A 15294-nucleotide genomic window follows, 5' to 3' on the forward strand; every position below is an offset into this window, starting at 1 on the left:
TTTTTAATTAATGTTTGCATATGCATACACGTTTTGGCAGCTTTTATTAGTTTGAGAATTATGGAATATTATGCTAATGCATAGTTAGCTAACCAAATGAGAGATTCCAGACATTGTGTTATGACTCAAACGGTAAGGAAGCCCACACTGGTTGTTTCAGTGGCAGTAATAGGAAGAGATTTGAAAACAGGGAAGTCGTCTTGAATAATTTTGTCCTATTTGTTCTAATACAAAATTAATTTTAAAATTGAAGCTTGCATGTGGTGGTTCATGAAGCAGAAGTGATCTCTTTAATGATAAATAATAATTCTGCTCTCCTGTAGGGTCTTTATTATTCCTACTTCAAGATAATTATTGAGGCACCATCATTTTGGAATGGACTGTGGGCAATTATGAATGACAGACTAACTGAATATCCTTTAGTGATTAACACCTTACAAAGGTTCAATCTTTACCCAGAGGTGAGTTATGTTTTGAAAATAAGATCCTTAAATATATGAGAAATCTTTGGTTTCTTTAGGCTTGATTATAAATTGTGAGAAATGTTACTCTGGAAAGTGTAAAGATACAGTGATTAATGAAGTGTTGCTTAAATACTGTATTTTAGTTCCAGATTTAAAAGGTGAAAGTTAACTTCATAAACTGTGGTCAATTGCCATTGTTACTAACTGTTCTTGGACTTCAAGTATGTTCAACCAAATGCGGATACTCTCTGCATCCTGGTATTTCATACCCTACAGTTTCAATCCAGTTCTCTACTCCCTGTTTGTTTTTGTTCTTTTTTTCTGGAAGTAATTAGCCGACATGGTGCACTTCAGGAAACACGATATACGAAGTATAAGTGATATGTGACTATGTCTGCAGCAGTGAAGATGCTGAGAGGTTATTTTGGCTTGCATTTTGTGTAGGATGATAAACTAATGAATCATCACAGTTTACTGTGGCCTTAAAATCCATGAATGGTAATAGTTTATTTTGCTTGTTGTGGAATAAATGCCTCTTTAGAAGACTGCCTGCTGTTGTTTTGTATGTGCTTGTTACCTGATTGGATTAAGTTTTCTCTGCTTTTTTTTGTCACTAAAGAGAAGATGTCATTAAGTACAGAAGTGTTTGTTTTTCTCTCTTGCAGTGTTGCCTGTGTCTCTTAAATATTTTGCAGAAGGGAAACTCTTTTGGTTAATGTACATTTATGTAACTCCATGTGTCAGGAACAACTTGTTTCTTGGAGAACCAGAGACTCATAATGGCTGTAATTGCTGATTACTAGCATTTATACTCATTCTCCTGCTCTGTCAGAGCAGAGCTGCTTCCAGGAGCTGTATGTGTAAGAGCTCCCAGCATGCGTGTATTTTTACAACTGGCATGTTGTGATTTCATTTGCTTTTTAATTTCTTGCTCTGGAAGTACTAAATGCTATAGGCTGTTGCTTTTCGTTATCCTCTTGTCGTGTGTGGTGATTGGTTGGTTTTCTTGTTCGTACTCCAAAGTGATTGCAGTTCAGTTCTAGAAATGCAACATCAGGAATGTGTGCTGTAATTGAGTAATATGGTTACTTTCTTTAGCTGAGAAAGATTTTCTGACTTCAGCTAGTGCCCAACTTGGAAAAAACAAAAGTAACTTCTCAAGTGAACTTGCTCTTAGAGAATCATCAATACCACCATGAAAGATGACTAAGTAAATTGCTCTTGTTTTGATTTCAACACCCAATAAGATACAGTAGCTTGACTTCCTGTAAAAACATTGAGTAGATTACTGTGCAAAAAATGTAGGCTTGTCTGTTCATTCTGAGTTTTCTAGGGTCTTACTGGCTCATTGAACTTGGTGATAAAGTATGAGTTCATTCATCTTTTCTGTGCCTGTGTGAACATGCAAAACAGACAAATGGTCTCCTCTGCTCCTTTCAGTCAGTTGCTACTTGATGTCTAGCCTTCCTGTAAACAGCTTTTTTAAAAAGCATGTTTCTTGAGTGCTCTTGTTTCCACATAACTCTATCTATAAAGTAGTGAACAGGTGCAACTTGACTTCTAAAGCGTGTTTTTCAAATTTATCTAGTTCTACTTGTGATGGGTGGTAGAAAGATGCTTGTGGACTTATTAGTTGGCAGTGAATTTTTTTCTTCTGATACCCAGTACCCAGTCATGTTTCCTAAAAGTGTTTCATTTCCTGTTTAGTATTGTAGAAGTTTCCCAGCTCTTTCTGCCCAATAGAAGCATTAAGGTATTCCAGTAAAATTTTGAATTTTTTACTGGAATTTTGAATTCCAGTAAAAATTTGTGTGTAGTGGATCTCAAAATCAATTGCATAAAAAATATCCTTGAAATCCAGTTACTAAACAGGATGTAAAAGCCATTAATAGAATAGCTTACCTGCACGTACAGCTGATATTAGCCATGAAAACTTAAACACAAATAAATTGAAGTAAAATGATGAAGTAAAAAAACAAAACAAACAAAAAAAAGAAAAACAAACGAAAACATTCTTTGCAGTTGCACAATGTTATAGTGCCAAATAAAGTCTTGGTTTTCTGAGTATTTGCTGCAGTTAGGCAGTTTCAGTAGCTGTGTAGGTGTTTTCATATGTGGACCCTGATGTGAAGTGGCAGAGAGATAATGTGTTAATTTCATGTTAATAACTGGTTTGCTCCCTGGCTGCTCACCTTTACAGAACAGTTGATATTTCTGTGTGTAGTAAGAATGATGAAAATTTGAGTTGGAGTGATAAGTCTTGAAAAGACCCATGTAGTTGGGGTTAAGTGCTTAATCAAAGGCAAGTAGTAAAAGTAATTGACTTTTCTACATGTTCTTTAACAGCAAAGGACTGGTCCACAGAGGATTCCCTGAGTGTGAGAGCCAATCTATTCTTTTCCAAGTTTCACATTTACTGACCCATCTAGTATGGGACAGTAGAAATTCCAAAAATGTCATTGTGTTCTAATTGATCTAGCAATTCTGTGCTACTGGTTTGCTTCCATTTTTATGTGCGTGTTTACTGTTTCATTTTTTGGTAAAAATGTTTCTGTGCTTTGTAGGAAATACCTAAAGGCCTTGGTAGCATTTTTAGGGAGCATTCATGTGTGGTAACATCTGCAGCTGACATAAGCACTTGTGACATAAAAAGGTTAAGTTGGTAAATCAGATTTATTTTCTTTTTTCCAACATCAGTTCAGCAAGAATGCTTTATGTGCTTGGGGTAATGTCAGCTTCAGGGCTGGTGGTGCAAGCATGCTAGACAGGTGTGTCTCTAAGCTTCCATTCGCATTCTGTTGGCAGCGTACAAACCATGGTCAGGTGACGAGAGGAAGGATTTGGAATTGGTTCCCAGCCCTGCTGTTGCCTACCTGGAGAAGGGGCAAGTGTCTGGTTCTTGTATGCGCACATGCACAGCAAGAAGTGCCAGGGCACAGATGGTGAGGGAGCCCCCAGGACTTCAGAATAGTGTACTACACAGGACACAATATTGAGGCAAGGAGTCTGGGTCTAGACAGAAAGATGCAGTTATGTTTGGAATATATAAGGTTTATGTTGCGAGAGCGTAAAGAGATGAAGTGATTAATGGTGATTGGAGTCTTAGTTTGAAAAATTAATAAATCATAGAATTGAGAACAGCTGAAGTTGGTAGGGATGTCTGAACATCATCTAATCCCACTCAAAGCAAGATGAAGTAGAGCAGATTGCTCAGGGCCATCTCTTGTTCAGTTTTGAGTATCTTCATCTCTTTGGGCAGCCCGTTTTAGTGTTTGAACACCCTAATAGTGTCTAAAAAAATAATTAAAAAAGAAATTTTATATGTAAGTGGAATGACCTACGCACTTCAATTTGTGCTTATTGGCTCTTGTCCTGTCACTGGGTGTGACTGAAAGCAGTCTGTCTTAGTCTTCTTTACTCCATCTATGTCCTTATTATTTTGAACAGCCCGGAACAGGACTCAGTGCTGGAGATCCATTTTTACCAGCCCTGAAGATAGGGGAAGGATCACCCTCTATGCCTCCTGACTCCCTAAATACAGTTGAGGATACTTTTGCTTTCTTTGTGACCAGGGTTCATTTCTGGTTCACTTACAGCTTGTCCACCAGGACACCCAGGTCCTTTTCTGCAAAACTGCTTTCCAGCTTTTCTGCAAAACCACTTTCCAGACTGCTCCCCAGTCTGTACTGGTGTGTGAGGTTGTTCCTCCACAGTGCTGCAATTTCACATTGTGAGATTCCTGTCAGTGCATTTCTCTTACCTGTTGAGGTCTCTCTGAACGGCAGCACAAATGTCAGCTGCTCCTTCCAATTTTGTATCATCTACAGACCTGTGGAGGGTGTTTTCTTGTCCCGTCATCTAGTCATTAATAAAGCTGGGGACAGATTTTGCACCAGTATTGATCCCTAGTGTGCTCCCATAGTGACTGGCCTCCAGCTGGCCTTCGTGCTGCTGATCAGTCTTCTGAACCAGTGCAGCTAGTTCACAGTCCTGTGTCCACTTATACTGTTTGTTTTTCATCAGTTTGTCCAGGAGGATATTATGGTGCAAGGTTGAGAGCTAAGTCAGGATAAATGTCCCCAGCTCTCCCCTCATCTAACAAGCCAGTCATCTCAGAAAGCCATGAAGTTAGTCAGGCGTGAATTCCCTCTTGTAAATCCATGCTGGCTGCTTCCAGTTGCTTTTTTTTTTTTGGTCATTAGTATGTTTGGAAGTGGTTTCCAGGAAGATTTACTTCACAGCTGTGGAGGTTCAACACCAATGGGCAACTAAGGACCACCATGCATGCCACTCTTACATTCCCCCTCCTCAGAAGGACAAGGGGTTACAAATACGATAAGGGGAAAAAAAAGCTCCTGGTTTGAGATAAGAACAGGGAGATCACTCACCGATTGCCATCACAGGCAGAGCAGACTCGGGATGAGGAAAATTAACATAATTTATTACCAATAAATGCCAGAGTGGAGCATTGAGAAGTGAAAGCAAGCTAAAGACAACCATCTCCCACATCCGTCCAGCATTAGTTCACCTTTGAGCAGCAGCAGGTCCCTTCTGGGGCAGCTGGCTCTGGTCTGACATGGGGCAGCTGCTGGTTTCTGCTCGCAGCCCCCCTGCCCTGCTACCAAAGCCTTGCCGCATAAGCCCAATACCTACCTTATTAGGGATCAAGCTGTTATTCCCTGTATTTGCTTCTTGCCCTTCTTAATGATGGAAGTGACATAAACAGTTTTATTAATTGCATGGGGAGATAAAGAGGGAATCATATTTCCTGTGCGTGTTTTCTGTGGCACAGGGTTGGGACAGATAATGCTGCAGTGGTGAAACATATTTTCAGTTTAGGGACCCCCAGGTTATAACTTTCAAAGCAGCTTAACTGGAATGGCCACATTATTCATTTATGAACTCTATATAGTCTATTACATCCTGACAGAATAGCTTGATAATCTTAACTCTAGTGACTTCACTGTGAGATTAGCTGTAGTTTTTCTTTGCGTAAAATACTGTTGTTTTCTGTGTCAGGTATTGAGATTTAATTTGGTCTTGTCATAAGAATATTACGACTTTTCCATGGAAAATGGAAATGCTGTCCTACATTGCATCTAGAAGCGCTTTCTAATGCATGCTTAAGTTTAACCTACCAAAGTTTATCTGGGTGAAATAGAAAAACAAACAAATACAAAAATGGGGGAGAAAAAAAATAAAGATTTTGTCCATTAATATTTTGTCCATGTGGAAAAAATAAGCAATTGTTTTTTAATTGATTTAAGGTCAAGATCTGGGATTTTAATGTCTGATAAAATAAGATAAATGGGGAACCTTGTGGAAAATAGTGAAATATGATTTTTTTCAAATATTTCAGTTTGATTGATTTAAATTATTTCTGTTCTCAAGTTGGCATAATCTTAGTCTATTACTGAATGCTTGGTCTGTGCTGAATGCCTTCAGTGAATTACAGTCAACAACACTTAGTAATTTAGAGAAATGCTGAGCTAGAAAAAAGCGCTTGGTGACGGCCGGTTGTTGTGAGAGGTTACCTTGGGCAGTAAGCTAATCTCCAAGTTCCTTTTCAGAAACTTCAAATCCTGTTTTCTGCCTAGGTGGTCCTCGCGAGCTGGTACCGCATATATACTGCCATTATGGATTTTCTTGGTGTACCAACAAAGACATGTTGGACTGTAAACAGAGGAAAAGGGCTTAGTCCTGTTGAAAGCTGTGAGGGTGAGTTGTGTTTTGTTCTAGTTTCTCCCTGGAATCATATAACTGCGGCTTTATATATGTCAGAAAAAAAAAAATAAAATAAAATATTCCAGTGTCTTTATCACTTATGTGCTTTCATTTGGCTAAACCTGTGTTTTGGCAGATCTGCAACACTTGTGAAAAACATGAAAAAAGGTACTTATAAGAACACCAAGGGTGAAAATGTGGGCTTTGCTCATTAGAGAGTTCCTCCTATCTAGGAGCACTACCTGCCTCCTGCACTTCAAATGTGCATAGCTGTAGTCTGAGCCTTCATTAAATTGTGCTGTTATAAGATGTCCTAAATATAATTGGAGGCTGCTTTGGATGCATTAAATTTTTGTAGGATCTGCAATTCATTCCAAGATACTAAATTTCAAAAACTTACCTTCTGTATTTCCTCTCCTAACTAAAACTTGAGGAGTGGGAGGGAGGGGGGAAAAGATACCCACAAAACTCCCTTTTGGAGAATATTTTATGTAGTGATTTTGCTGGGAAAGTACCCTCGTATGACCTAATATTCAGTGTAAGAATTTCAACCTTATGTCTTGAATTTGACATCATAGCTTCTTGCTGCCACTTCTTAGCTTTTTTATTTTGACATTCAAGTATAGGCTTTTAAAGTAAATTATACTGTAAAAGTACATTGCCCAGAAAAACTGTTGATGTTCTACAGTTGGTTAAAGCTAACTGATAAATGGTAGTTTGTGTAGTTGTTTCATTTTATCATTTGAAATGTCTTTGTATAGTCACACATTAATATTTTTTCCTTTGCACAAAGCTATACAAACTCTCTTCAGAGCTCAAATGATTCAATTCCTCTAATGTTGTCAGAAGCAGTAAACAGTCAATAAATGTGTAAGTTACAATTCCTGGAGTTTTTAAACAAACAAAACAAAATGACCACCACAACAAAAAAACAACAAACATCCAAACAAGCAAACTCCACAGCTATTGAGGCTACCATTTTTGGAGGTCATATATTCATCTTATTTTGGAGAACTGTCATGCTATACTTTCAGCAATAGTGGATAAACATTTCTGTGTACTAAACGCCAACGTTTTGCTAGCTTCTGTGTAGTGAAGTAAACCTTTTTAAGTTGTAGTGCACAAATGATTAGAGCCAGGAGGATTTAAAGAAAGAACAACAAGCATGTGAACAAAGAAGTGTTTGTGAATGAATAAACTGAAAGACGTGCATTACTAGAACATCTGTTGGCATCTAATGAAAGAAGAAAAGCAAAGAGCATTATGTGTAATTTATGTCTAAAGATAGATTTACACCTGAAAGAAAATGGAAGTGAGGGTATGGGGAGCAGAAACCTGTTCTAAAATCCTCTATGAAGTCAAAATTTCTGTAGAGAATGTTGTTACAGTAATGCTTACCCCTTCTATACATTTCTTTATATACATATATAATATATAGGTAAAGCATCCCTCTTGGTTTGTTCTGTTTCTGACTGCACAAATGCTGTGTGTACCCCTCCTCTTCTTTTAATAGTAGTTTTTTTTTGGGGGGGGGAGAGAGGGGAGGAGGGGAGTGTTGTCTTTTGATTTAATCTTCCCAGTAATCTGCATGGCATTTTCTTTTTTTTTGTCTCTTTGTGTAGATATATTAAGGTAATTTATGTAATGTGTTTTCTTATAGTGATTGTGTAGTGATTTATAAACTATATGATCTTTCATGTATATTTGACAATGTGTTAATTTTTTGTTAGGGTTGGGAGACCCTGCTTCCTTTTATGTTGCTGTGATTTTTCTTTTGAATGGATTAATGATGTCACTGTTCTTCCTATATGGCACATACCTCAGGTAAGGCAGCTGAGACTGTTTAATTAGTACTGGTAGTCTGCTTTTACAATAAAATTAAAAAAAAAAAAATTAAATGCTAAAATATTTTGATGGTATATTGTTTGTACAGTAGTAGTATTTTTACTGTAATATATACATTCCCACTGAAAAGTAGTGGGACAGAAGCTTGTTGATTAAAGTAAAATGCTGATGCTGCAAAAACATGGAAAATTTCAGTGAAGTGGTATGTCATTGATACCACTGTGTTGTGGATAAAACTAATTATTATGCAGTTTTAAAATAACTTTTGTCCTGATGGTGTTCTTAAAATTACCAATGTTACTCATTTTTAAACAAAGTTTGAATGACACTGCACTTGTTGAATGACAAGACTGCGGTTTTTAGCGTGCTTTTCCTCCAGTAATATTGCATTTGTTTCAATTTTAATATAACTGACAAGGCAAAATTTTTTTTATGATAACGCATTCTTTTGCAGACATACATATACTTCCCTTTTTCAGTGAATTTCTGTTTTCAGTATCTGGCCTTAAATTTCAGGAACCATAATATACTTTCATACAAAAGAGATTCCATGTTCTGCAGAAAATAAAAGCAGAAATATTTGTGCCTCTATTTTCATTTGCCTGTTGTGCAAAAAGCTGCTACTTTTTTTTTAAGAGATGTGTTTTTTTCCTCCCCATTGGATGTGAGGGCGATCTGGCTGCGACATCTGTCACCCCATTGATCGCCAGGGTTGATTCAGCTGATCTGGGTGGCTAGGCGGGTGTCCCCTTCCTCCCTCACCGTCCCTCCTGAAGCTGCGCACTCAGTCGAAGCGGACGACCTTCCCCAATAGAGGCGTACTGTTCATCGGTCAAGGGTGTGCGGTAGCTGCGCTCCCCTGCTAGAACCTCCAAACAAGCTCAAGGTCCATTTGTAGGAGAACGTAGGGTAGTCAAGCTTCCAAGACTGCAGACACATCCAAGTGAGGGACTGCATGGGGCAGTCTGCCATTGTTTTTCATCCCTGGAAGTCTTTAAAAGACGTTTAGATGTAGAGCTTAGGGATATGGTTTAGTGGGGACTGTTAGCGTTAGGTCAGAGGTTGGACTCGATGATCTTGAGGTCTCTTCCAACCTAGAAATTCTGTGATCATTATGTGGCTTCACTGACGTTTTGTTCTCTTCCTGCTTTCTCTGAAGCATATGGTGATGGTTCAAATAAAGAATAGCACAGGGCAGGAGCTGAATGTGATACTGAAAAGAGGAAGTTGCGTAGTACAACTGTCAGAGATTTGGGAGTAAAGCATGTATGTCTTTCTTAACAAAGAAAGTAAATTCCTCATTTTTTTTGAGGAAGTAGGTAATCTTTGAATATTTGTGTGACTCACTTGTCATGTTTCTCTTAAGTTAGGTATATGGAAAGCCACATTTCATGTATTAATGTCACTGAAAAGTCAGTAATGTCTTATCCAAGGAAAGTACTGAGAAATTAAATACTGAGTATTGGAAGTAATTCAGTTTTAAATACAAATGATCTGTAGCGTACATAGTCAAAATGACTAGAATGTAAATGCAGTTCTTTCAAGTTGTATGCCACCAGCTAGCTGGGGTTATGAAAAATAACAAGTGACTATGCAATTTTCTGGAGGTAGGATTTTGATCTTTTTTTATTTCTTCTAAAGAAGTTCATAGTTTGATACCAAATCTAGGTGGCTGCTTAGTCATTATACCTGTATGAAGGTTCCTCATAGTCAAGGAGAGCTGGAACACTTAGGCTTTTATTTAAGGTGTGAAAAATTGAAGAACTGAATCTGGAGCGATGCAATTCTACTGTGCTGAAGTAGGAATCTTATGAATTGGTGTAGGTCTCCCTCCTAAAGCTGTTTTTTTTTTCTATGCCTTTTGAAAGACTTTTTCACAGCATCTGACTCATTTGATGGTGGGAAACCATCCTCTAATATTTTATTCAACTTTTCTTTTATGAATTTGTTAGCAATGATCATCTCAAGTTTACATAATTGTTTTTTCTAGCCTTTTTTCCTCCCTAGGTGTTTATGAAACGTATAGTCTTTTTATTTTAGCCTTATTTGCTTTTGGTCTCCTTGTAACTTTGTCTATTGATGGAAGGTGATAGCGTAGTGGAAGACCACTCTCTTACTTTCCAAACTAGCATGTGTTCCCATCTGTGCTTGCAGTCGGTACTCTGTTGTTCCAGGAGTTCAGATAGTAGAAATGTAGTTGCTTTCGTAGGTCTATTTTTTGCTGTTTAACTCCTTAAACAATTTCCTCTTCAAGGTTAGAAGATAACCAGACAGCATCTCCCTGTCCTAGCACACTGTGTGTGGCCAAGGTTAAGAAAGGGAACAGAACCATCCTTTTCAAAAGTGAGCTGATGTTGTGTTTGATTAGCTGTAGTGTGAATCTGCAACCTCTGGTTATGCAAAGGCACTTGGGAATCTTCTGGTATGATGCAAGTTAGCTTCAAGCTCTGGAGCATTCTCTATTAAGACAATCAAAGGGATATGTTGAAAACTCATGCTTAGGTTTTGTTTTGTTTTATTTTTATGGGTAAAGGAATGGTGTTTATGTAAGTACTTTATATGCAATTGTCAGATTCCCCCTGTTCCCTCTATTCTTGCAGTTGAGGTACAAAACGCCTAAGTTGATTGTCAAATACTGGATCTTAAGGAGCTACCAGTAAATTTCCCAAATCTCCTTCCGACAGTGATTTTTCAGTATTCTGATTCTTGCATGTTAATTAACAATGAATTAGTGCAAGTCCCTGGTGACTTTTTTTTAGGCTTCATCTTATTGTACCTGGGGATTCAAAAGACAAGTTATTTTATTATTCCAGACCTGACTCTATTAGACTGAGAATTAACTGTTCAGGTCATCTGCAGTTCTTTAAAACAGAATAATCTAAATTTAATAAAGAATTAGTAGGTTTTTAAACATGGGAGCTATAGTTTCCAACAGAAGGGACTTGTCAAAAGCTATTTTGTGTATGTACTCTACCAATTGTGGTATGGTATGAGAATTTCAGTGAGAAGAGATATCATTTGTATTCTTATATTGGCAATAGAAAGGTTTAACTACTGTATCTCCTACATGGTATCATTGCTCTATTAGAAAATAACCCATCTTACTCTATCCTAAATATATCCCTCTGTGAAATAGGCTGTTTTCATTTGCTTTTCTTGAAAAGATAGTGAGTGTCAAGGTGCATTTCCCTATTATGTGCTACAGATTTTCTGATGAGTTCTCATGTAGTAGAATAACAAGGCATGATAGATCTGAGCATTCATAATAGAATTAAGACCTTATATTCTAGACTTTCAGGTTTTATCACAATGTTAATACTTTGCATAAATTTTGATTTTTTTTAAAGCAAATTTTTAGCTTATTTTTTAAGACTTTCTTAATAGTAAACGTATCCTCTTGGTTATTTTGGGCTTTTAGCATTAGATGCTTTTAGTATTTGCAGAATTAAAAGTTGCGTTTTATGTGCAAGAATGCATGTTTTCTGGAGATTGTTTTAGTACTCAGCTGGTATCTTTAATCCCCTGATATTGTACCCAGAACTCACTGATTCTGTTTGACCCATATATTAGTGATGGGTGAAGATCTGAAGGTCTGAGAGGACTTTTTTTTTTTTTTAAAAAATCTTAACAGCAGGCTGCTATTGCAAAAATGGTATTTCCTGTCAAATTCACAGTAGAAATGCACTTTTTTTTTTGTACAAAAGGGTTGCTTGATTTATATCACAGAATAGCAGTAATAGCAAATCTAGCCAAACAGGTAGGAACATCATCTATTGCTGTTTTGAGGCGAAAAAAGTACTAAATACTATCTTTGGTTTTAGCGTTGAATCCATGGTACTAATTTTTCAACAGGTAAGCTTGATTTATTTAGAAATCTATAAAAATCCTTAAGTCAAGGGCTTAAAAAGCTTCTATGTGTCAATGTCACAGTACTTTGCATAAGAATTAAATTATAGCTTTTGTTGACTGTGTTGCATTTATTAAATTTTGTATATGTTTTTGAGCACATTTGATTTGTTTATTTAACAAAGTATTAGGTTCAGATCAGTATTTGCAAAGATGCCCTTTGGGTGACTAAGCATGCAAGTTCTCCTCCATTTGTATTGCTTGGAATTTTGTTGAAACAATCAATTGAACAAAAACAAATAATAATAAAGTTCAAAAAACTTTCTGCACTTCTCACGACCAAAGTCTAGGTATGGTTGATTAAGTAGCTGCAATTGCAGGCTGTAACTGATAGGATTCATTGTTACTGCTGATAAAATAATATAAACCAAATATGTGACAAGCAGAATAACCATTTCACGTGTTATTTACATTGAAATGGGTGTTCTACAGAAGAAAAAAAAAAGATGTAGAAAGAGTGGTCTGCTCTGGAGTAAACGCTAGCTGACTGCCTAGCTGTATTTGAATATTTTGTGTACTCTATAGATTGCTTTTTCTTGATGCCTAAGAGCATTTTTGTTTTCCCTAATAAAGTTAGCTGTAAGTTAGTGTTGCTTCATATTTTTGAAGCTGCATTGTCTGTTAAGAGTTTCTTCTGTTGTACCTGTCTTTCATGTTCTTTTCACAGTGGGAGCCGCCTAGGAGGCCTCATTACTGTGATGTGTTTCTTTTTCAACCATGGAGAGGTAGGTCTCCCACAATTTTTTTTTTTTTTAAACACTAAGATATCATTTAGTTGAAGATAACGATGTTGCTTATCTAATTGAGGATGAACATAAAAGGTTAATACAAAAGGAATAAGACTTTACTGAAAGCAAAATACGCTACAGCTTCTATGTATCACTGTCCAATGTGTCACCTTAGATAAAAACAAAACAAACAAAAAAAACCAACAATGTAAATATATTGTAAAGTGGTTCTGAGATTGAAATCTCAGCAGGACAGTAAGTTCAAGTTTCAAAACATCAAGATCTCTTTTTGTCTGTGTTCCAGACGTAACTGGGCTAGATGTACCATGTGAATAAGCTACGGAAACAGAGGAGGTTTTATTTAGATTGCTGTGTATTTTACCAGAAATTCATGAATACCAAACCAGCAAAGAAATCCATAAATACTGCTGAACTATGTCCTGTAGCCAGGATGCATAGAATTTAGAAACTGTAAACACACAGAGACCCCGTAGGAGAGCTTCCCTCTCTGTGGATGACAGGACCTGAGGGAGGGGCAGGGGAGAACAGATAAAATATATTCTTTAGGGAAAAGACACATGTTAGTATGTGTATTTATGAAATGTTTATTTTATTTGTAATTGGGATGCAACCGTGCATTTAACTTATACGTTATAAGCATTTATTTTACACTATTAATTTAGTATTTGTAAAATAGTAAAGCAAGCAAAGAATCAAATGGTGCTGATTCTAGTGATTTCTCTGGTAAAACAGTATTTAAAAAAATGTCTTTAAGATTCTAGGAAACGAAGTAGAAGGAACGTCATGGCGTAAACATGCTATAAGCTTCTATAAATTCATGATGGTCCATGTTAAAATAAACTATTTCTTTGTCCTGTAGTAGTAAAGAACCTGTGATGCTGAGTATGCAGTGCCTAACTTAGCCATTATACATGTATATGAGGCATGAAGGCTCTATTACCGTATACATGTAAATACAGTTTATGTTAAAACACATTTTGCTTTTAGACCTAGATGGGAAGAAAAGAGAGTTCTGATCTTCCCAGTCAATTCTCAGCTTCCTTAGGTTGTGTGGTTGCATTACCAGTTACAGAGCTCTTCCTTGTCTGTGTACAGTCAGGGGTGTACCCTGGCAAATGCATCTATCTCAGAAGCAAAAAGCTCCTTAAAGAAAGGAGCTACCAAAGCTTGCTTAGTCTTGAATGTGTCCTGCCTCCATGCTGCCGTTTCCCCTGTAACTTCCATTCCTCGAAATACCTCAATTTCTCCAGTCCTCTCCTCCAACCTTTGTTACAGTCGTGTGTTCTGTACTGCTGCCTTGGCTGTGGCCCATTTGGGGCTCCTTGCACGATGATCCTGCTGTGCCAGTTGGCTGGTGCCAGGTCAGCGCTCTCCCAGTTCCCACTGTTGCCCGTTCTGTAAAGAAAAGTGTTTGTGTCCACCCCTTGTGGAGCAGACGTGATTCCCTTAGGAAACCAGATAAAAAGATTTCAACTTAGAGGTATTCTGTTGACTGGATTGTGAGGTTTCAGTGAAGTACAGAAACAAGAAAGGGCCTTTGAAGAATGTTTTGACCTAAAAAAATTACTGTCTTTCACATATTGACTGTGTGGATTCAACATGTTCCAGTGATGATGTCTACAGAGCGTTAAAATGGATAGCTTAATCCTTGCCCCTACCCAACACACCCCCAAAGCAAGACATGTAGAATTCAGGAGAACTTGTGGATGTGCGAGGTGCAGAAAACTGGTGGAGCCTAGTTTTTAGAGTGGTTGCGTGCTGGAACAGGCTCCTCAGGGATGTTGTCATGGTTCCAAGCCTGTCGAAGTTTAAAAAGCATTTAGACTATGCTCACAGTCATGTGGTCTGAATTTTGGGATAGACCTGTGTGGTGCCAGCAGTTGGACTCGATGATCCTTGTGGGTCCCTTCCAACTCAGGATATTCTATTCTATGATTCTATTGTAGTCTATTTCTAATTTTTAGTGGGAATAGCCATTTTGATTCCTTTTGTTTGCATGCTAAACTCATCCACTCCTTAAAATATTTTCTTCTTCCATTGTGCTTATAGCAAAAAATATTTACCTGAAACAATTTTATTCCTTGTCAACCTTAACTGAAGGTGTCTGAATGGACCAACCCTCCGCATTTCTCCTCTTGAGTTAGAAAGTTCTTAGGTTTCCTCTGCACCTCTTTTAGTTGACTGTCTCTTCATTTTGTGAGCAGAACTCTCTTTTCAGCAGTCTTTTCTGAAGCATATGTTAACATCCATCAAAGTATTTTTCCTTCATTTTTTTTTTCACGATTAAGTCTGTACTAATTCTCATTTGCCTTCATTTATTTTTGCCTTCTGTCACTTACACAGTTAATTTTGTCTTGTGTGGAACAGAAGAGGTGTACAGGAACCCATGTGTTTTCCTCATTTAAATTGCTTTATTTGCTTTGGATTACATGTTGTGCTAACTGATTGCAGCAATGGGAAATGCTATTTCAGACTGGGGAAGAAGCTCTTAATCTCCTGAGGTTTGTATTTGTATATTTCCTGGCCACAGGTTCAATACTACCTATCTTAAAGAGGCTGGCTAATTAAAATGGAATTAGACAAAGGAGACGGGTAATACTGTTGTA

The 15294-nt window shown here is 37.4% G+C and overlaps 1 protein-coding gene across 4 annotated transcripts in view; it reads left to right on the forward strand.

Moving 5' to 3' along the window:
* DPY19L1 (dpy-19 like C-mannosyltransferase 1) overlaps positions 1–15294 on the forward strand; it is a 70843-nt gene that overhangs the window by 28319 nt on the left and 27230 nt on the right. For all 4 annotated transcript variants that reach the window (XM_038174632.2, XM_027451423.3, XM_027451422.3 and 1 more), the window contains exons 5-8: positions 324–461; positions 6062–6182; positions 7919–8012; positions 12607–12664. In XM_038174632.2, coding sequence (XP_038030560.1) covers positions 324–461; positions 6062–6182; positions 7919–8012; positions 12607–12664 — 411 coding nt within the window. The remainder of the gene's footprint in view (positions 1–323; positions 462–6061; positions 6183–7918; positions 8013–12606; positions 12665–15294) is intronic.

Source organism: Anas platyrhynchos, chromosome 2 (genome assembly GCF_047663525.1).
Source record: "Anas platyrhynchos isolate ZD024472 breed Pekin duck chromosome 2, IASCAAS_PekinDuck_T2T, whole genome shotgun sequence".
Taxonomy (NCBI): Eukaryota; Metazoa; Chordata; class Aves; order Anseriformes; family Anatidae; genus Anas; species Anas platyrhynchos.